The sequence below is a fragment of the Camelus ferus genome, chromosome 6, assembly GCF_009834535.1.
Source record: "Camelus ferus isolate YT-003-E chromosome 6, BCGSAC_Cfer_1.0, whole genome shotgun sequence".
Taxonomy (NCBI): domain Eukaryota; kingdom Metazoa; phylum Chordata; class Mammalia; order Artiodactyla; family Camelidae; genus Camelus; species Camelus ferus.
Window position 1 is genome coordinate 21,923,257 of NC_045701.1, and position 12,910 is coordinate 21,936,166.

The window sequence follows — 12,910 nt, forward strand, 5'->3', positions numbered from 1 at the left end:
CCCCTAGACCAGAAGCCCCTCGTCATTGTGGTCTGACAGGCTCCAAGTGGAGAGTGTTTAGGGGCCCCACCCAGGAGTCCCTCTGGGTTGCTGGCTCTATTCGTCAGCCTGTTCCCCTGGGAGCGCCCTGAGGCTGTCCTTCCAGAATCCCAAAGGGAACCGAGTTTCTTTAGAATCTCCTCCAGGCTAAGCCTTTCCAGGACCACCAGCATTCCGTCTCCTTGGAGGCCGGGTGCACTGGGGGAGCCTGCCCCTGTGCGCCCCGCCTGGGCTGCACCCCTCTTCGGGGGCGAGGCTTGGTGTGTGCCTCTGGGTGCCTCTTAGTCTGTTTGGGCTGCGGCAACAAGTAGACCACAGGCTGGGTAGGTTATGGACCACAGATGTTTATTTCTCACAGTTCTGGACGTTGAGAAGTCCAAGGACAAGGCGCCGGCAGGCTGGGTGTCTGGTAAGTGCCCTCCTGCAGGCTGCAGATGTCGCCTTCTTGCTGTGTCCTCGCAGGGTAGAAGGGGGGAGGTTGCTCTCTGAGGTCTCTTTTATAAGGGCTCCACCCTCAGGACCAGATTCACCTCCTGAAGGCCTCTCCTCCTAATACCATCACCTTGGGGTTAGGATTTCAACACATGAGGTCGAGGAGGACATGAACACTGAGGCCGTGGCAGGGAGGCTGCAGCCGAGCATCCAGCCCAGGATGACTGTGTTCTTCTTTGCTCTGCAGCACCTAGTCTGAGCCCAAAACTTCGAGCTGGACCCCTGGGCTTCCCGGCTGAGCAGGCTGCTGCGAGGGGGCCCAGCACGGCCGCTCCGCTCAGGTAGGGCACCCGGGTGTGTGGGTGGGAGTCCTGAGCCCCCACGACAGGCACAGACGCTGCCCTCCTAAGCCCAAGGTCCCAGGACTCAGACCTACGCTGGAGGGTGTGGGGCCAACCTCCACCCCGACTCTCATAAGAGGCAACGGAGTCCGGACCCTGAGGCTCCCTTTCCCCACAGATTCCATGGCTGTCCCCTGCCCTCCTCACTGAGGGAGATGCCCGTGTGCACTGACAGCCACCTGCAGCCCGAGGAGCTTCCGCAGGTGGCTGGCCCCGTAAAGGAAAGTGCACCAGGCTCCTAGCGGCTGTCCCACCAGGCCAGACCCACGGTAAGGGCACATGCCAGGAAGCCTGCCCGGGGCCCCACACACCTCCCTTCTCGGCCTCCTCCACTCCTTCCTCTTCAAGATGGGGCACTGCTGACAGGACAGCTAGACCCCTCTTGCACCCTTGCCTCCATCCTCCTGTGCTTTCCCCAGTCCAAGGACCAGGTCCCTGCTCCAAGGGGGAAGGGAGCCTTACTGTCCCAGACAGGCTGGGAGTGGATTTCACCGAGGCACACACGCACAGCAGACATACAGACACCGATGCAGCACACAGAGACACACACAGGCCCGTACCTGAGGGAGCAGTCACATCAAAACGGGTTGCAGCCACAGCTGTGGTCTCTGGTGTAACTGTCCACCTGCTCCTGAAGGGCCACAGGTTCCAATTTATGATTCAGATGATGTGCTGTTCCGTGAACAGGCCTTGTCCTGGATACAGTGGCTTCTAAGGTTATCAGGTCTGCCATTCATTCTGCTCTGAGTCTAGCCACATGCCCAGGGCAGACAGATGCAGTGAGTGGGGTCATGAGACCCAATCATCTCCCATCCATCCCACATGTAACGGTCACTTGTGCCTCTCAGCTCCCAGCGTCCTCATCCCACATCAATATTAGGAGCAGGTGCGGTTTTCCAAGGGAGGCTTAGGGCACCAGTACTAGAAGATTCTGGGGGCAGCTATGCCCTAAATTCACTCCACTTCCCTATTTTCCCAACAGGTCTGGGCCCTGAAGCAAAAACCCTGTGGCACCAAACCTGAGGGCTACAAGTGAGGACACCCATGAGGGGACCAGGAGACTCAGCTACCAGGCCCCTCAGGACCAACTTCTGGAATAGACAGTTCCTTGTTAGAAGACAGGCCCCACCAATGTCACAGCTTGCTGAAGTCACAAAGTTAGCACTGGCCTCTTTCCTTGGCTCCTCTGGACCCAGGTCTGGACACCCCTACCACGAGACAGGCAGCAGCCCTTTGAGTCCCTGGGTGAGGAGGACAGGAGTGATGGCCATCATGGCCTGTGAGTCTGCTCCCCGGAGCAGGGCTAGGCCTGCAGACGCAAGGCCACCAGCCTGAACTGGCTTCCTCTCTGGCCTGAGTGGAGCAGACACTGCAGTCCTGGGGAAGCCCAACCAAGCTGACTTGCCAGCTCTGTAAGTTGCCAGAGATGTTTTGTTTTCTAAACCAGTTCTCAGCATGTGTAACTGAGAGCCTGGAATGATACATGTCCCTCTTGGCAGCAGTGACAGTAATCTCCATAACGCCTCGTGGTTGTGTGAGCCTCTGTAATACAAGAAGTGCTCTATTTCACTCTGCACAGCTACTCAAGGTAGCCAGGAAGGGAAAGCACACACAGGCCCCGGCCTCTGTGCTCTTACAAATACGGCCAATCCTGCTCCACTCTCCCCCGCTGCCACAGAACGTCTGCATTTTCTCTGGCCACAGCATGGAGACCAAAACCGGAGGAGAGAGGGCCCAGCCCCTGTTTAAGATCCTCGCCCTACCCAAGGGTGTCGGCTTCAGGGCCGTGGCTGCGGTGCTGGGTACCACAAATGCGCCGTCCAAACTCCCAGCAGCTCTGGAACTTGTCAATGATGGTCTCCACCCCTACTCAACTGGAGAAGCAAGGCGGCCAGAGAGTGAGCCTAAAAAAGGAGTCAGGGGCCATGGGGGCCAGGCTAGAGCCGCAGGCCAGGGCACAGCAGCCTCCCCGCCCATCACTCGGGCCGGCACCGCTGGCGCTGCCTCCGCCGCTGCACGGCCTCACGCAGGGCCTCCAGCAGCCGCTCCTGGTTGTTGCAGATGTTGTAATGCGTCAAGCGGAGCAGCTTGTCCGCATCCTCCTGGCTGTAGGTCACCTTCGAGTAGTGGTAGGGGGAGTCGGATGAAGACAGGTTCACCTCCCCAGCCTCCTGCTCCTCGGCTGTCCGTCGGACCCCTGTGGAGAGAATGCAGCCTAGGCATGGGCGCAACCGCTGGGGGCGGGGGGTGGGGGACAGTGACTCACCTGGGGCCGAGTGCTCCCGGAATGAGGCATTGACCAGCGGGAAGTGCAGCACGGCGGGGGCATCGGGGCAGGCGGGGTCAGAGAAGAGGTGGCACTCCCGGGGCTGGCGCTGCTCCTCTGGGCTGGGCAAGACGGGTGGGAACGGGATGCCCTGCTCCTGGCAGAACCTGCCCAGGAGCTGCAGCTGCTGCAGGGCGAACAGAGGCAGTGTCAGTGGGATGGGCCTGCATGGGCTCCTGTGTCCTCCACACTAGGCTGATGGAACGTGGAGAGCCACTAAGACATGGAACTGAGTGCCCAGATGCCAAGTCAGACTCTTGTGGACCCAAAAGGCCAGACTTGACTTAAAAAAACGCTCTAAACCTTGTAGCCTGTCTACAGCAGCTCCTCTGGGCTCAACCAAGCTGGGCTGCTAACAAACCCCAGGTTCTGCAGTTGGGAGACAAAAATTTTCACTGGACCAACACAGAAACTCAAAGCAAGGAGTTCTAGAGGTCCAGGACCAAACAGGGTGCAGAGATAGCAAAGGAGACCCAGATAGGATACATTTTAAAACACTGCCAGCTTCCCCATCACTACTCCCCTGGTGGTGAGTTCATAGATTCCACAGCCTTCCATTCACAGAGTCATGTCACAGCCCCCAAGGGAAGCTGGCCCAGAAACCAGACTCCTAAGCAAATCTATCCAGAGGCAGGAGTCAGGATGCTTCTGGATTGCCCCCCACCTCCCAAGCCTGCCCCCAGCCCACCTGAAAGGCTCCATGGAGGTTGTAGTCCAGTGACAGGATGAGGTCCACGTCCCGTGTGGGCCGCAAGAGGGGTGGGCAGCTGGTGTTGACAAGGTAGCCAACATCCAGCAGGCAAAGGTAGGGCTCTGCAGGTGTCAGCTCGTTGGGGAAGCCATCCAGCTTGGTGGCTGGAAAGGTAGGGTGTCAGGTGGAGAGCAGCTGTCACTGGTGCTGAGCACCAGCCCCCTCCAGCCTAACACCAGCTCCTTGCTGCTGAGGGAAGAAGGCCCTGCCCTCCAGCTCCTGCTCAATCCTGCCAAAGCAGCACCTCAATTCCTGAGGTCTCACGGATGGGCCCCGACCCCAACATAAGGAGAATAAAAAGGGTTCCAGCTCCAAGCAACCCAGGGAACTGAGCTCAAAGGGCTTGGGGCTGACATGTCTGGACCAGGGACCCAAGGCTCAGGCGGCCATGGGAAGACTTTGAAGAGCTGGGACCAGGAAGAGAAAAGCAGATACCTTTCCAGGAAGAGAAGTGAGGATGCTGGAAATAGTCCTTGTGGAAAAAGAGGCCATGCAGGAAATTGTGGGTGGCCTGGGCAAGTGGACGCCGCGTCAGAAGGTCAGTGAAAAACTCAGCTATCCTGCCAGCCACTGTGGGAGGTTCTTCTATCTTCAGAAGGGGAACCTGCTCCTTGTCTGCAGTCAAGAAGGGGGAACAGGGATCCCTGGACCTTTAGTCTGGCCTCTATGGACTCCCAAAGGCCTGAGAGGCACCCCCACCCTCCCCAAATACAGCTCCACTGGCTGCCTCTCCCATCCAGGTGAAGGAGCCTGGACACCTACCCAGGCTGGCCTGATCCTGTGCCCAGCGGTCCCAGAACTGGCTGGGCTCTGAGGACCAATATAAGCTGTCCTGGAGGTTGGCTGCATACAGGTTGCTCCAGATACCTGAGAAGGAGACACGAGTGGGAGAGTCTCCCACTTTGTTGCAACCTGACCCTCCCCCAACCCACCCAGGGACTGAGCTGGGAAGGCAGAGCCCACCATTCCACTCAGGCCCATTCTCCCCACTATCCCCGCTTCCCCAGCCTCCCAGACCCCTCACCTTCCAGGAAGCAGATGCGGGACTCAGGAAGCTGCTTTGTCAGGCGCCCCATGAAGAACTCAGAGCCAAAGAGCTCAGCGGGGATGAAGGCACCATACTTGGGAAAGCCGACCTCGTAGGGGGAGAACTCGCACCACTCTGTGAAGAGGCCACACGGACTCACCGTGGGGCCCAGAACCTGAGGACCCTGGGCACCAATGCACCCACCACAGGCCTCGTGACAGGCAGCCTGGTGACCAGGAGGCTCAGCCTTGTTGCTGGCACCCTGAGTGTTGGACCTACGGCCCTTGGCCCCATCCCAAAGCTGAGTGACTCCAGTAGGATGACAGGCTCTGGAAAGCATGGGGCCAGGCCCAGAAGTGCTAGGTGTGACACCCACTTTCATACGCAGGCCCAGCTACCTCTCATCCTGCCAACTATAAGGGCACGGGCCTCAGCTCTGGGGCTACTCACCCCCAAATTCAAAGGTAGTCAGGTTCCGTTCCTTGGTGTTGAGAGCACAGTAGATGGGCAGAGGGTTCTGGCCACGACTTAGGGCCTCCCGCTGGTCTGAGAGTTTGTGGTCATGGGGCTAGGGGAAGATCATTTGAACCTAAAGCCATGGCTTCCCAGGGCTTTTTCCACCCCCTGATGCCCAAGGCTGCTCTCCAGCCCTGGACCTGGCCCTTTGGTGGCCGGCCACCCCCCATCACCCGCCCCCCAACAACTCCCCGCCCTACTCCCCTCCCAAGCCACACCCCTCCCCGCACCTCGCCGTGCAACAGTGCCTCGTTGATGAGGGCCCACAGGTTGGTGAAGCAGTTCGGGTAGCCCAGGCGGGCACGCTCAGCCAGCTCCTCCCGATACCGCTGCAGCTGCCTGGGGGCCAGCACGCCCAGCTTGCTCCTGGTCACCTGGGCCTTCAGTGACTCAATGGGCCCTGCCAGGTCCTTCTGAGACCACTCTGGGTCCTCATAGAGGCTAGCCAAAGCCCTGGGAAAAGCCAAAGCCAGAGGGATCATCACTCAAGGACCCCGTCGTAGGCCTTGGGCTCTGTACCCTAGGACAAGAGTCTGACAAGCACCATCCAGGGGCCCGGGTCCACTTGAACACGTTTCTCTCTGGCACGTGCATTCTCCCAGCCCTTCCAAGTTGGTCAGAGAGGCCTGTGGAGTCTAGGAGAGCCGTACCACCACACCATCCTGCCAAGACCCAACTAGCCACCCCCAGGTTCCAGCACTTGACCTGCTGCCAGCTCACCAGGTGGAGCCAGAGGCCCCTGTGATGTAGGAGATGCAATCCAAGAGGCCCAGCTCCTTCAGGCCGGCCAGCTGCCCATACAGGGAGGTCATGGCCCGGATCCCACCACCAGTGGCCATAACAGCTACCACTGGGATCTGGAAGAGAGAACAGCCAGGCTCAGAGAGGCCTTAGGAAGACGGAAGGCCACGCCACAGGAGAGGAGGTAGCAAGCCAAGAGGCGACTCAGCTCACCCATAGCTAAGGCTGGTCAAGATCTGATCAGGGCTTTTGGGACCAGTTCTAGTCAAGCCTCCTAAGAAGGGTCTAGTCAAAAGTAACCTTGCGAGGGTCAGGCCTGTCTGGTTTTAAGAACTCCAGGAAGAACGGACAAGTTCCAGTCCTCATCTCCTCACCTCCAGCCCCTGAGGAGTTTGGTGGTTGCTTTCTTGAAGCCCCTGGGCCCCCAAGTCCCCCACATGGCCACCCCTCTCCCTCTCGCAAGGAGAGGTCATTTCCTTAGGAGATGCACCAGGTCGATCCAAACCTCCAGGGACTGCCCTGGGCCAGCCGGTGGCCCTCAGGCTGTATGTCTCACTGATCCATCAGACTGGGCCTAGTCTCAAAATCTGGACCAGGCCAGGAATCAAGAAACAATGAGAAGGAAAGCTAGCCCAGCGAGGCAGCTTGAAAGCTGCAGGTGCCTCATGTAATGCTCTGCATTTGATGCCATCGAGCTCCTGACAACAGCAAGTGAGCAGGAAGCAGAGCAGGGCTCAAGCCTGGCTGGGCACCGGCTCTGGTCCGGTTAGGGAACAACCGGTCCCAGCATCAGGCACTGAACTGGGGGACGCCCACCCAATCCAGCCCAGTCCCCAGACCTCGTCCTCCTGCAGGTCTCCATCCAGCTGCAGGGCCTGCTTCAGGGCCCTGGCCACCACCTGCCTCCTCCTGCTCAGGAAGGCCCGCTCCTCGGCGCAGGGCTCGCAGCCCAGCCGCACGGCCAGCTCCCTCGGTCTGGGTGGGAAGGAAGGGACCGTGAGGCAGCTCCCGGCCTCGTCAGAGAAAGGGAAGCTGGGCCTGCCTCCCCGGAAAGGCCCACCACCATCCTTCTCTCCCTCCTCTCCCCAACTCTCAGCCCTGCTCCTGTGCCCTGACTGACGTGTGACGTGTGTGGATGATGGGAGGTGAACCCAGACCCTTGTGGGGACACCCTTGGGCAATGCAGCACAACAAGTGCACAGGACCAGGAGCAGTGACCAGAGGCCCCTGGGTGGGACCCAACACCATTGATCCACTTCCACCTCTCAGCTGTTGTGTGTCACCCACCCAAAAATGACTTCAGAGTGGGTGGGGAACAGGGCTCCCACCACTTCATGGGGGGAAGCTAGTCTCGGGCATGCGGGGGGCCCTTGTGGGCGGCTCCTCTTGTCTCCTGAAGGTTAGCTGAGGCCCGTCCACAATTGCCTCCCGAAGGGCCTTGACTGCGCGCCTCTCAGTTTCCTGCCATCTGCCTCTCACCACTCTCCCACCTTCTCCTGTTCTTCCAGCCGAACATTTAGCAAGTGCCTCCTAAGTGCCAGGCACAGGACTAGGCACACAGCCCTCGGACTGCTTCAAAAACGCATGTGAAAAGTTGACAAAAAGAGCTTTCATCTGCCGAGGCTCCCACACCTCATGCCTCACCCTGGGAGCAACCCCTGAGCATCTCTGCTAGGAGTCAGCCCATCCCTCTCGCTCCTCCAGGCTGAATGCCCTGGCTGCTGTCCCCCGTGACCTTCCCCAGGGCCCAGCCAGCCTCTCACCCTTCTTCTTTTTTCAGCTCCACCCTCATCAGGGGCTCCTGAAAACCATGAACACTCCAGTCACAAAGATTGGCCACTCTGTTCCCTCATCCCAACCCAAGCCATGTCCCAGGACTGCTCGATGTTCCCTTGGGCCCCAGCCATCTCCACAGGGGCCAGGTCTGAGGCCTGAGGGCAGGGATGCTCAGAGGACCCCCTCCCTAGAGTCTGGCCCAGCACTTGTCCAGGTCAGGGCCTGAGGACAGAAGCTGCTAGAGAAGCAGGCCAGCCCTTCAAGGCCCGGGGCCTGGGCCCAGCCTTGCCCGTGCATCTGGCTTTCTTTCTCTGGGTGACCAGTACCTGGGACGTAGGGAAGACGAGTCTCACCACTTGGCCAGAGGGCAGGGCCCTCAGGGGCACCTTCAGTCGCTCTTGGGGGGCGTCCTGCAGGGAGGATGAAAGAAGACCTAAGAATCTCCACCCCTCTGTTCCAGCAGGGACCTCACCAACGGCCCCTGGGAGTGACAGAAAAGCAATAGGAAGGGGGACAGGAGACAGGTCGACTCCACACTTCTCAGGTGCCTGACTCTGATGGGGAGTGGGGCTCAGGGTGAGCAGAGGGACAGGCTGGCAGGAGGCGCTGGGAAGGAGGGGGAGGGGCCCTGCAGCTCCGGCACCCAGGAGGAAGCCGTGCACTACCTGCAGGTAAACACTCAGCTCCTGCTCCCAGCAGGCCGGGCAATGGAAGCAGAAGGAGCCGGCTTCCACCGAGGCCTCCTGCGGACCTTCACGGGACCCAGGAAGCACCAGCTGAACTCTGCCCTCTGACCCTGGAAACAGGAACCAGAGCAGAGAGGCTGGGAATAGGAGGCCCCCAAAGAGGCCCCTGTCTTACCTAAGGGGCCATCTCTACTGCGATGGAGGTCTGGCCCAGACCTAGGCTGGAAGATGGAGCCCTCACCACAGCCCCTCTGAGGTCTAAGGGGAAAAGCCCTGGTGTGGATTTTCCCTCCAACCCCTGCTCCTGCCTGAGAGCTGAGGGCAGCTAGTACAAGACCCCCTCCCTCCAGGGTCCCCTTAGAAAGGAGAAGAAGAGGGTGGGGGACTCACCCTTCTGATCCCCTGCCTTCTCCAGTCGAACATGCAAGCAGGAGAGCTCCCGGGCCTGGGGCATGAAGAGAGCCCCTCAGACTCGAGCCCCTCTCCTATTGGAGACCCCACCCTCCCAGGACCCTGGGTCTTGCTCCTCAGCATATTATTACCTTGGCTCTGAGTCACCAATCATGTGGCTGGGGTTGTATCCCTTTAAACTGAAATCCCAGGGCCCCCCACTCAGCTCTACCCCTGAGCCCCATGGTGGGGCACAAGGTTCAGGCCCGGGGAGGACGGCGAGAAGATGGCAAGAGGGAGGGTTCTAGACTCACCACCAGGATGCCATTGCTGACCAGCTGCTCACAGTCTGTCCTGGAAAGAGCCCCCACTGACCCTTAGGAAGAGTCCAGGTTCTCAGGTTCTCACCCTCCAAGGAGGCCTGGGCTTTCCTCCACCCTGGTGCCTCCCAGGAAGGGTGTCAGCTCTGCGTGCGCTGGAATCCCTCCCACACGGGAACCGCCCCTTGGCCCAACTCACAGACTCTGAAGCCGAAATTCAACTTCCAGCTGCTCCTTGCCCTGGAGAGAGAAAGCAGCAAGTTACAAAGAGGAACCAAGAAAAAGAATGAGGACAGGACTGCTCTCTGGTGGACAGTAGCTCTTGGCTGACAGAGGCCTCTGGGATGCCAAGGAAGCCTGGGCCACTCATTGGAGAAAGCAGCCATGTTCCTGGCTACCCGCCAAAGCACCCCCTTCCCAGGGCCGAGGCCCCTGCCGCCCTGCGCACAGCCTTACCTGAGGGTTCAGTGAGAAAGTCTCGCGCCGGGACTCTCCCGTCCGCAAAGTCCCCACGTCAAACAGCACCGACAACAGGGTGTCATCCTTGGTCAGGAGGTCCTGGTCGAAGACTTTGAGTTGCACGATGTTCTGAAAGGGGAACAGAGTGAGGGGGCTGCAGGAAGGAGGGGTGGGGCAGGGGACAAGGGGCTGGGAGGGGACAGTGGCAGTGGGTGGACAGGGACAGCGAGCAAGGGCAGGGCTGACACCCGCCCACCTTGAGCTGGCTGTGGATTCGGAAGTGAAAGCTCTGATTCCAGATGGGATTTCTGCTGTTCTTGACCGTGCGTGTCTGAAGCTGGTGGCTGGAGGCTGTGGGCAGCCACAGAGTTACATAGCAGTCAGAGGGGGTCACTGTGGGATAGAAGAACGAGTGTCCAGTGAGGGCCAAGAGTCCTTCCCAGTCCAGCTGCCCGGAGCCCATGTTCTTCCAGCAGGGGACCTAGAGACCCACAGAATGGTGCTGGGTTAGGGGCAGGAGGTGCAGGCCCCACCTCAACGATCCACCTGGTACCTCCTCTCAGCACCCTCCCCAAGAACCCCCTGCACACCCAGCCCTGCTGACGCCTCTTCCCACTGCCCTGCCCCACTCCATTTCCCACTGCAGAACCACTGCCCTCCCTGGACCCAGCACTCACCTAAGTCTTTGGAGGGCAGGCCACGGGCCTGCAGGACACGAATGGTGAGCAAGCATGTCCCGGGTACCTTTGGCTGCTGAGGAGGGAGGGAGAAACAGGCTTACTGCAGGCTGATGGGCCCCAAAGCAACAAGGGCCAAAGGGGAGGCTGGGGTGACACCCCGAGGCCTAATCCCAAATCAAAGGACCTGCCCTGCCCAGCCAAAGACCTGTCCTCCACCCACCAGCTGTGAGCCAAAATGAGGCCACAGTATCTCCTAATGACGCCTGTCGACACTTACACAACACTCCGGGCAGCCTCTGGTCCAGGGCTTTATGTAAAGTAATTCAGTTTAATCACACAACCACCCTGTGCGTGGGGACTACTTATCATGACCAACCCCACAAGGAAAGAGAGGCACAGAAAGGCGAAGTCGTTGCTTCCCTGAGGTCCAGGGCCAGGACTGGACCGGGCTAGCTTGACTGGAGCTCTCACCCGACACCTCCCTGCTTCCAGTTCCTGGTATGGTATCCTTACTCTTGCCATTCCACGTCCCCGGCTCCCTTTTTCTAAGCAGCCTTGAGGCTGGTCTTGGGTGGAGGGGGGTCCCAGTGTGGTGGAGGGGTGTGGACATAAGGCTACAGAGGGAGACGGAGAGGTATGTCAGGGCCCCTGGTTGAGCTGCTTCCTGTACTCTCCACCCCTGGCCAGGGGACAGTTCTGGAAAGGGCTCTCCGCTAGGCTAGGATGGCAGTTACCAGTTCAGATCACCCACAGGTTGTCCCATCTTCCAGGTCCTACAAGTTCAGGCTAAAGATAGACCCCAGGTGGCCCCATCCAAACCCATGACTCTGGGTATGGGGATGTAGACCCTGCGCCAACCAATTCTTCCTTTTGGCCTTCGGCCCTGCCTCAGAAAGGCTCTGACAGATGGAGTCCAGGGGCAGAGCTGGGGAAGCTCATCCATCAGTGTCAGCCCTGGGGCCCCAACACCCGAAGCAACTGAGTCACAAGGAACACTGGAGCAGCCACTTCCTCTGGGGCCCCAGGACAGCAGCTGGGAGCCTGAGTTCTCAGGGTCCAAGTCCGTGGTGCCAGGGAGTTCTGCCTGGAGCCCATCTCTAGGGCAGAAAGAACTCAGGATGACCCTTCATCCCAAGACCCTGCCCGTTCCCGGGCTTCTGCTCCCATCCCTGGTCCAAGGCCAGCAAATGCCTGGAGAAACTCACAACTCCCTTAAAAAACAGCATTAAGTCGGCCCCAGAGGGACCAGTGCCCAACCGTATCTTACCAGAGCCATAGGGTGGAGTCCTCGGGAGGCAAGAATGACGGGCTGTGCCTGCAGGACTGAGGACTGTCAGCTTTTTAACCCAGAGCCAGGGATGTCCCAGCTAGTCCCAAGCTCCTCCCTGGTTCCTCCCAGCCGCCTCCGCTCCAGCCAAGCCCCACACCCATACCCAGACCCAGACCAACCACCTGTCCGGGAAATGAGACACCTTAAACATACATGGAGTCACTGACACCCTCATGATGGGGGCTCAACACACAGGAAGACATTCTCTCCAGCCATCACCATCTGGGTCTAACCTACCCACCCGGCCCTGCTCTCCCTGCCTGGACCTAGAGGGGCCCCCAGGAGACCTCAATGTCAGAGGCTGCGTGCAAGACTGGAGGGGGGGGCCTGGAGGGGCTGCTGAGGTCTAGGAAGCAGGGAGTGGGCCCCGGAGCAGCAGCAGCAAATCTAAGAGCTGTGTCCCCCAGCGTAGGGCCTTTCGCAACCGCCTGGTGCCAGAGTGACTGAACCACCCAGTCCCGACTGAAGTGCTTGGCCAATCTGAGGAGCACCCCAAGCCCCAGCACAAACTGGAAGGGCTGCGGCTTATTCCAGGAAACAGCCCTTGAAAGCCACATGCCAGGCTGCCTCCACCTTGGAGCTGGGTGCTGGGTGGCTGGGGAGGAGGCCTCTGGGTTGGCACCTGGGCAAGGGGGCTCCTCCGTCTCCAGGGCCAGGGTGGGGCAGGGCCGGAGTCTGAGTGTAGAGACCCACTCCTTCATCTGGGGAGCAGCCTCAGGAGGGTTTCTGTCCCCTCCTACCAGTGCTTGTTGTGAGAGAGAAAAGGCTGACTCTCGGGGCACCGGGCCCCAGCCGGAGGAGAGCAAGCAAGGCCAGAGCAAAGCTAGGAAGAGCTTTACCGGCCCTGCGTCAATGAGTTCCACGCCAGAGTTACAGGCCTGAGGCCAGCCTGCTTGCCCCAGGGGGGCTGCGATGGCCATCCTGGATAGAGGGGTCTTGGCAGCAGAGAGGTCCTCAGGCCCCAGCCTAGACCCAGCCCTCACCCCCAACCAAGGTCACCTAAACCTTCCAGCCCTCACCAGACCACAGCAGGCAA

At 59.8% G+C, this 12,910-nt stretch overlaps 2 protein-coding genes across 8 annotated transcripts in view; one reads left to right on the forward strand and one right to left on the reverse strand.

Moving 5' to 3' along the window:
* The window catches only part of SPTBN5 (spectrin beta, non-erythrocytic 5), a 36,818-nt gene extending 34,910 nt beyond the window's left edge, over positions 1-1,908 (forward strand). Inside the window, exons 60-63 of the mRNA XM_032480867.1 lie at positions 398-448; positions 719-812; positions 991-1,087; positions 1,855-1,908. Coding sequence (XP_032336758.1) covers positions 398-448; positions 719-812; positions 991-1,087; positions 1,855-1,908 — 296 coding nt within the window. The remainder of the gene's footprint in view (positions 1-397; positions 449-718; positions 813-990; positions 1,088-1,854) is intronic.
* On the reverse strand, positions 364-12,778 carry LOC102516599 (cytosolic phospholipase A2 beta). Of its 7 annotated transcripts, none has more exons than XR_004320499.1 (21): positions 11,016-12,778; positions 10,542-10,617; positions 10,121-10,257; positions 9,862-9,993; positions 9,605-9,645; positions 9,400-9,439; positions 9,086-9,140; positions 8,675-8,805; positions 8,336-8,419; positions 7,997-8,034; positions 7,073-7,208; positions 6,213-6,349; positions 5,723-5,945; positions 5,427-5,544; positions 4,974-5,111; positions 4,712-4,816; positions 4,385-4,564; positions 3,887-4,053; positions 3,139-3,325; positions 1,433-3,069; positions 364-588 (listed from the first exon to the last, which is right to left on the reverse strand). XR_004320499.1 is itself a non-coding variant. In XM_032481462.1 (21 exons), the coding sequence occupies exons 2-21, from the start codon at positions 11,064-11,066 to the stop codon at positions 2,849-2,851; spliced, it is 2,355 nt and encodes a 784-aa protein (XP_032337353.1). In that variant the 5' UTR covers positions 11,067-11,158; positions 11,812-12,778; the 3' UTR covers positions 364-2,848. The 7 variants fall into 7 exon arrangements, 5 of the variants coding, with proteins under 5 accessions (XP_032337353.1, XP_014409809.2, XP_032337354.1 ...); XR_004320500.1 differs by having other exon boundaries at positions 364-601; XM_032481462.1 differs by having other exon boundaries at positions 364-3,069; positions 11,058-11,158; positions 11,812-12,778.
* Between the last annotated feature and the right edge of the window lie 132 nt (positions 12,779-12,910).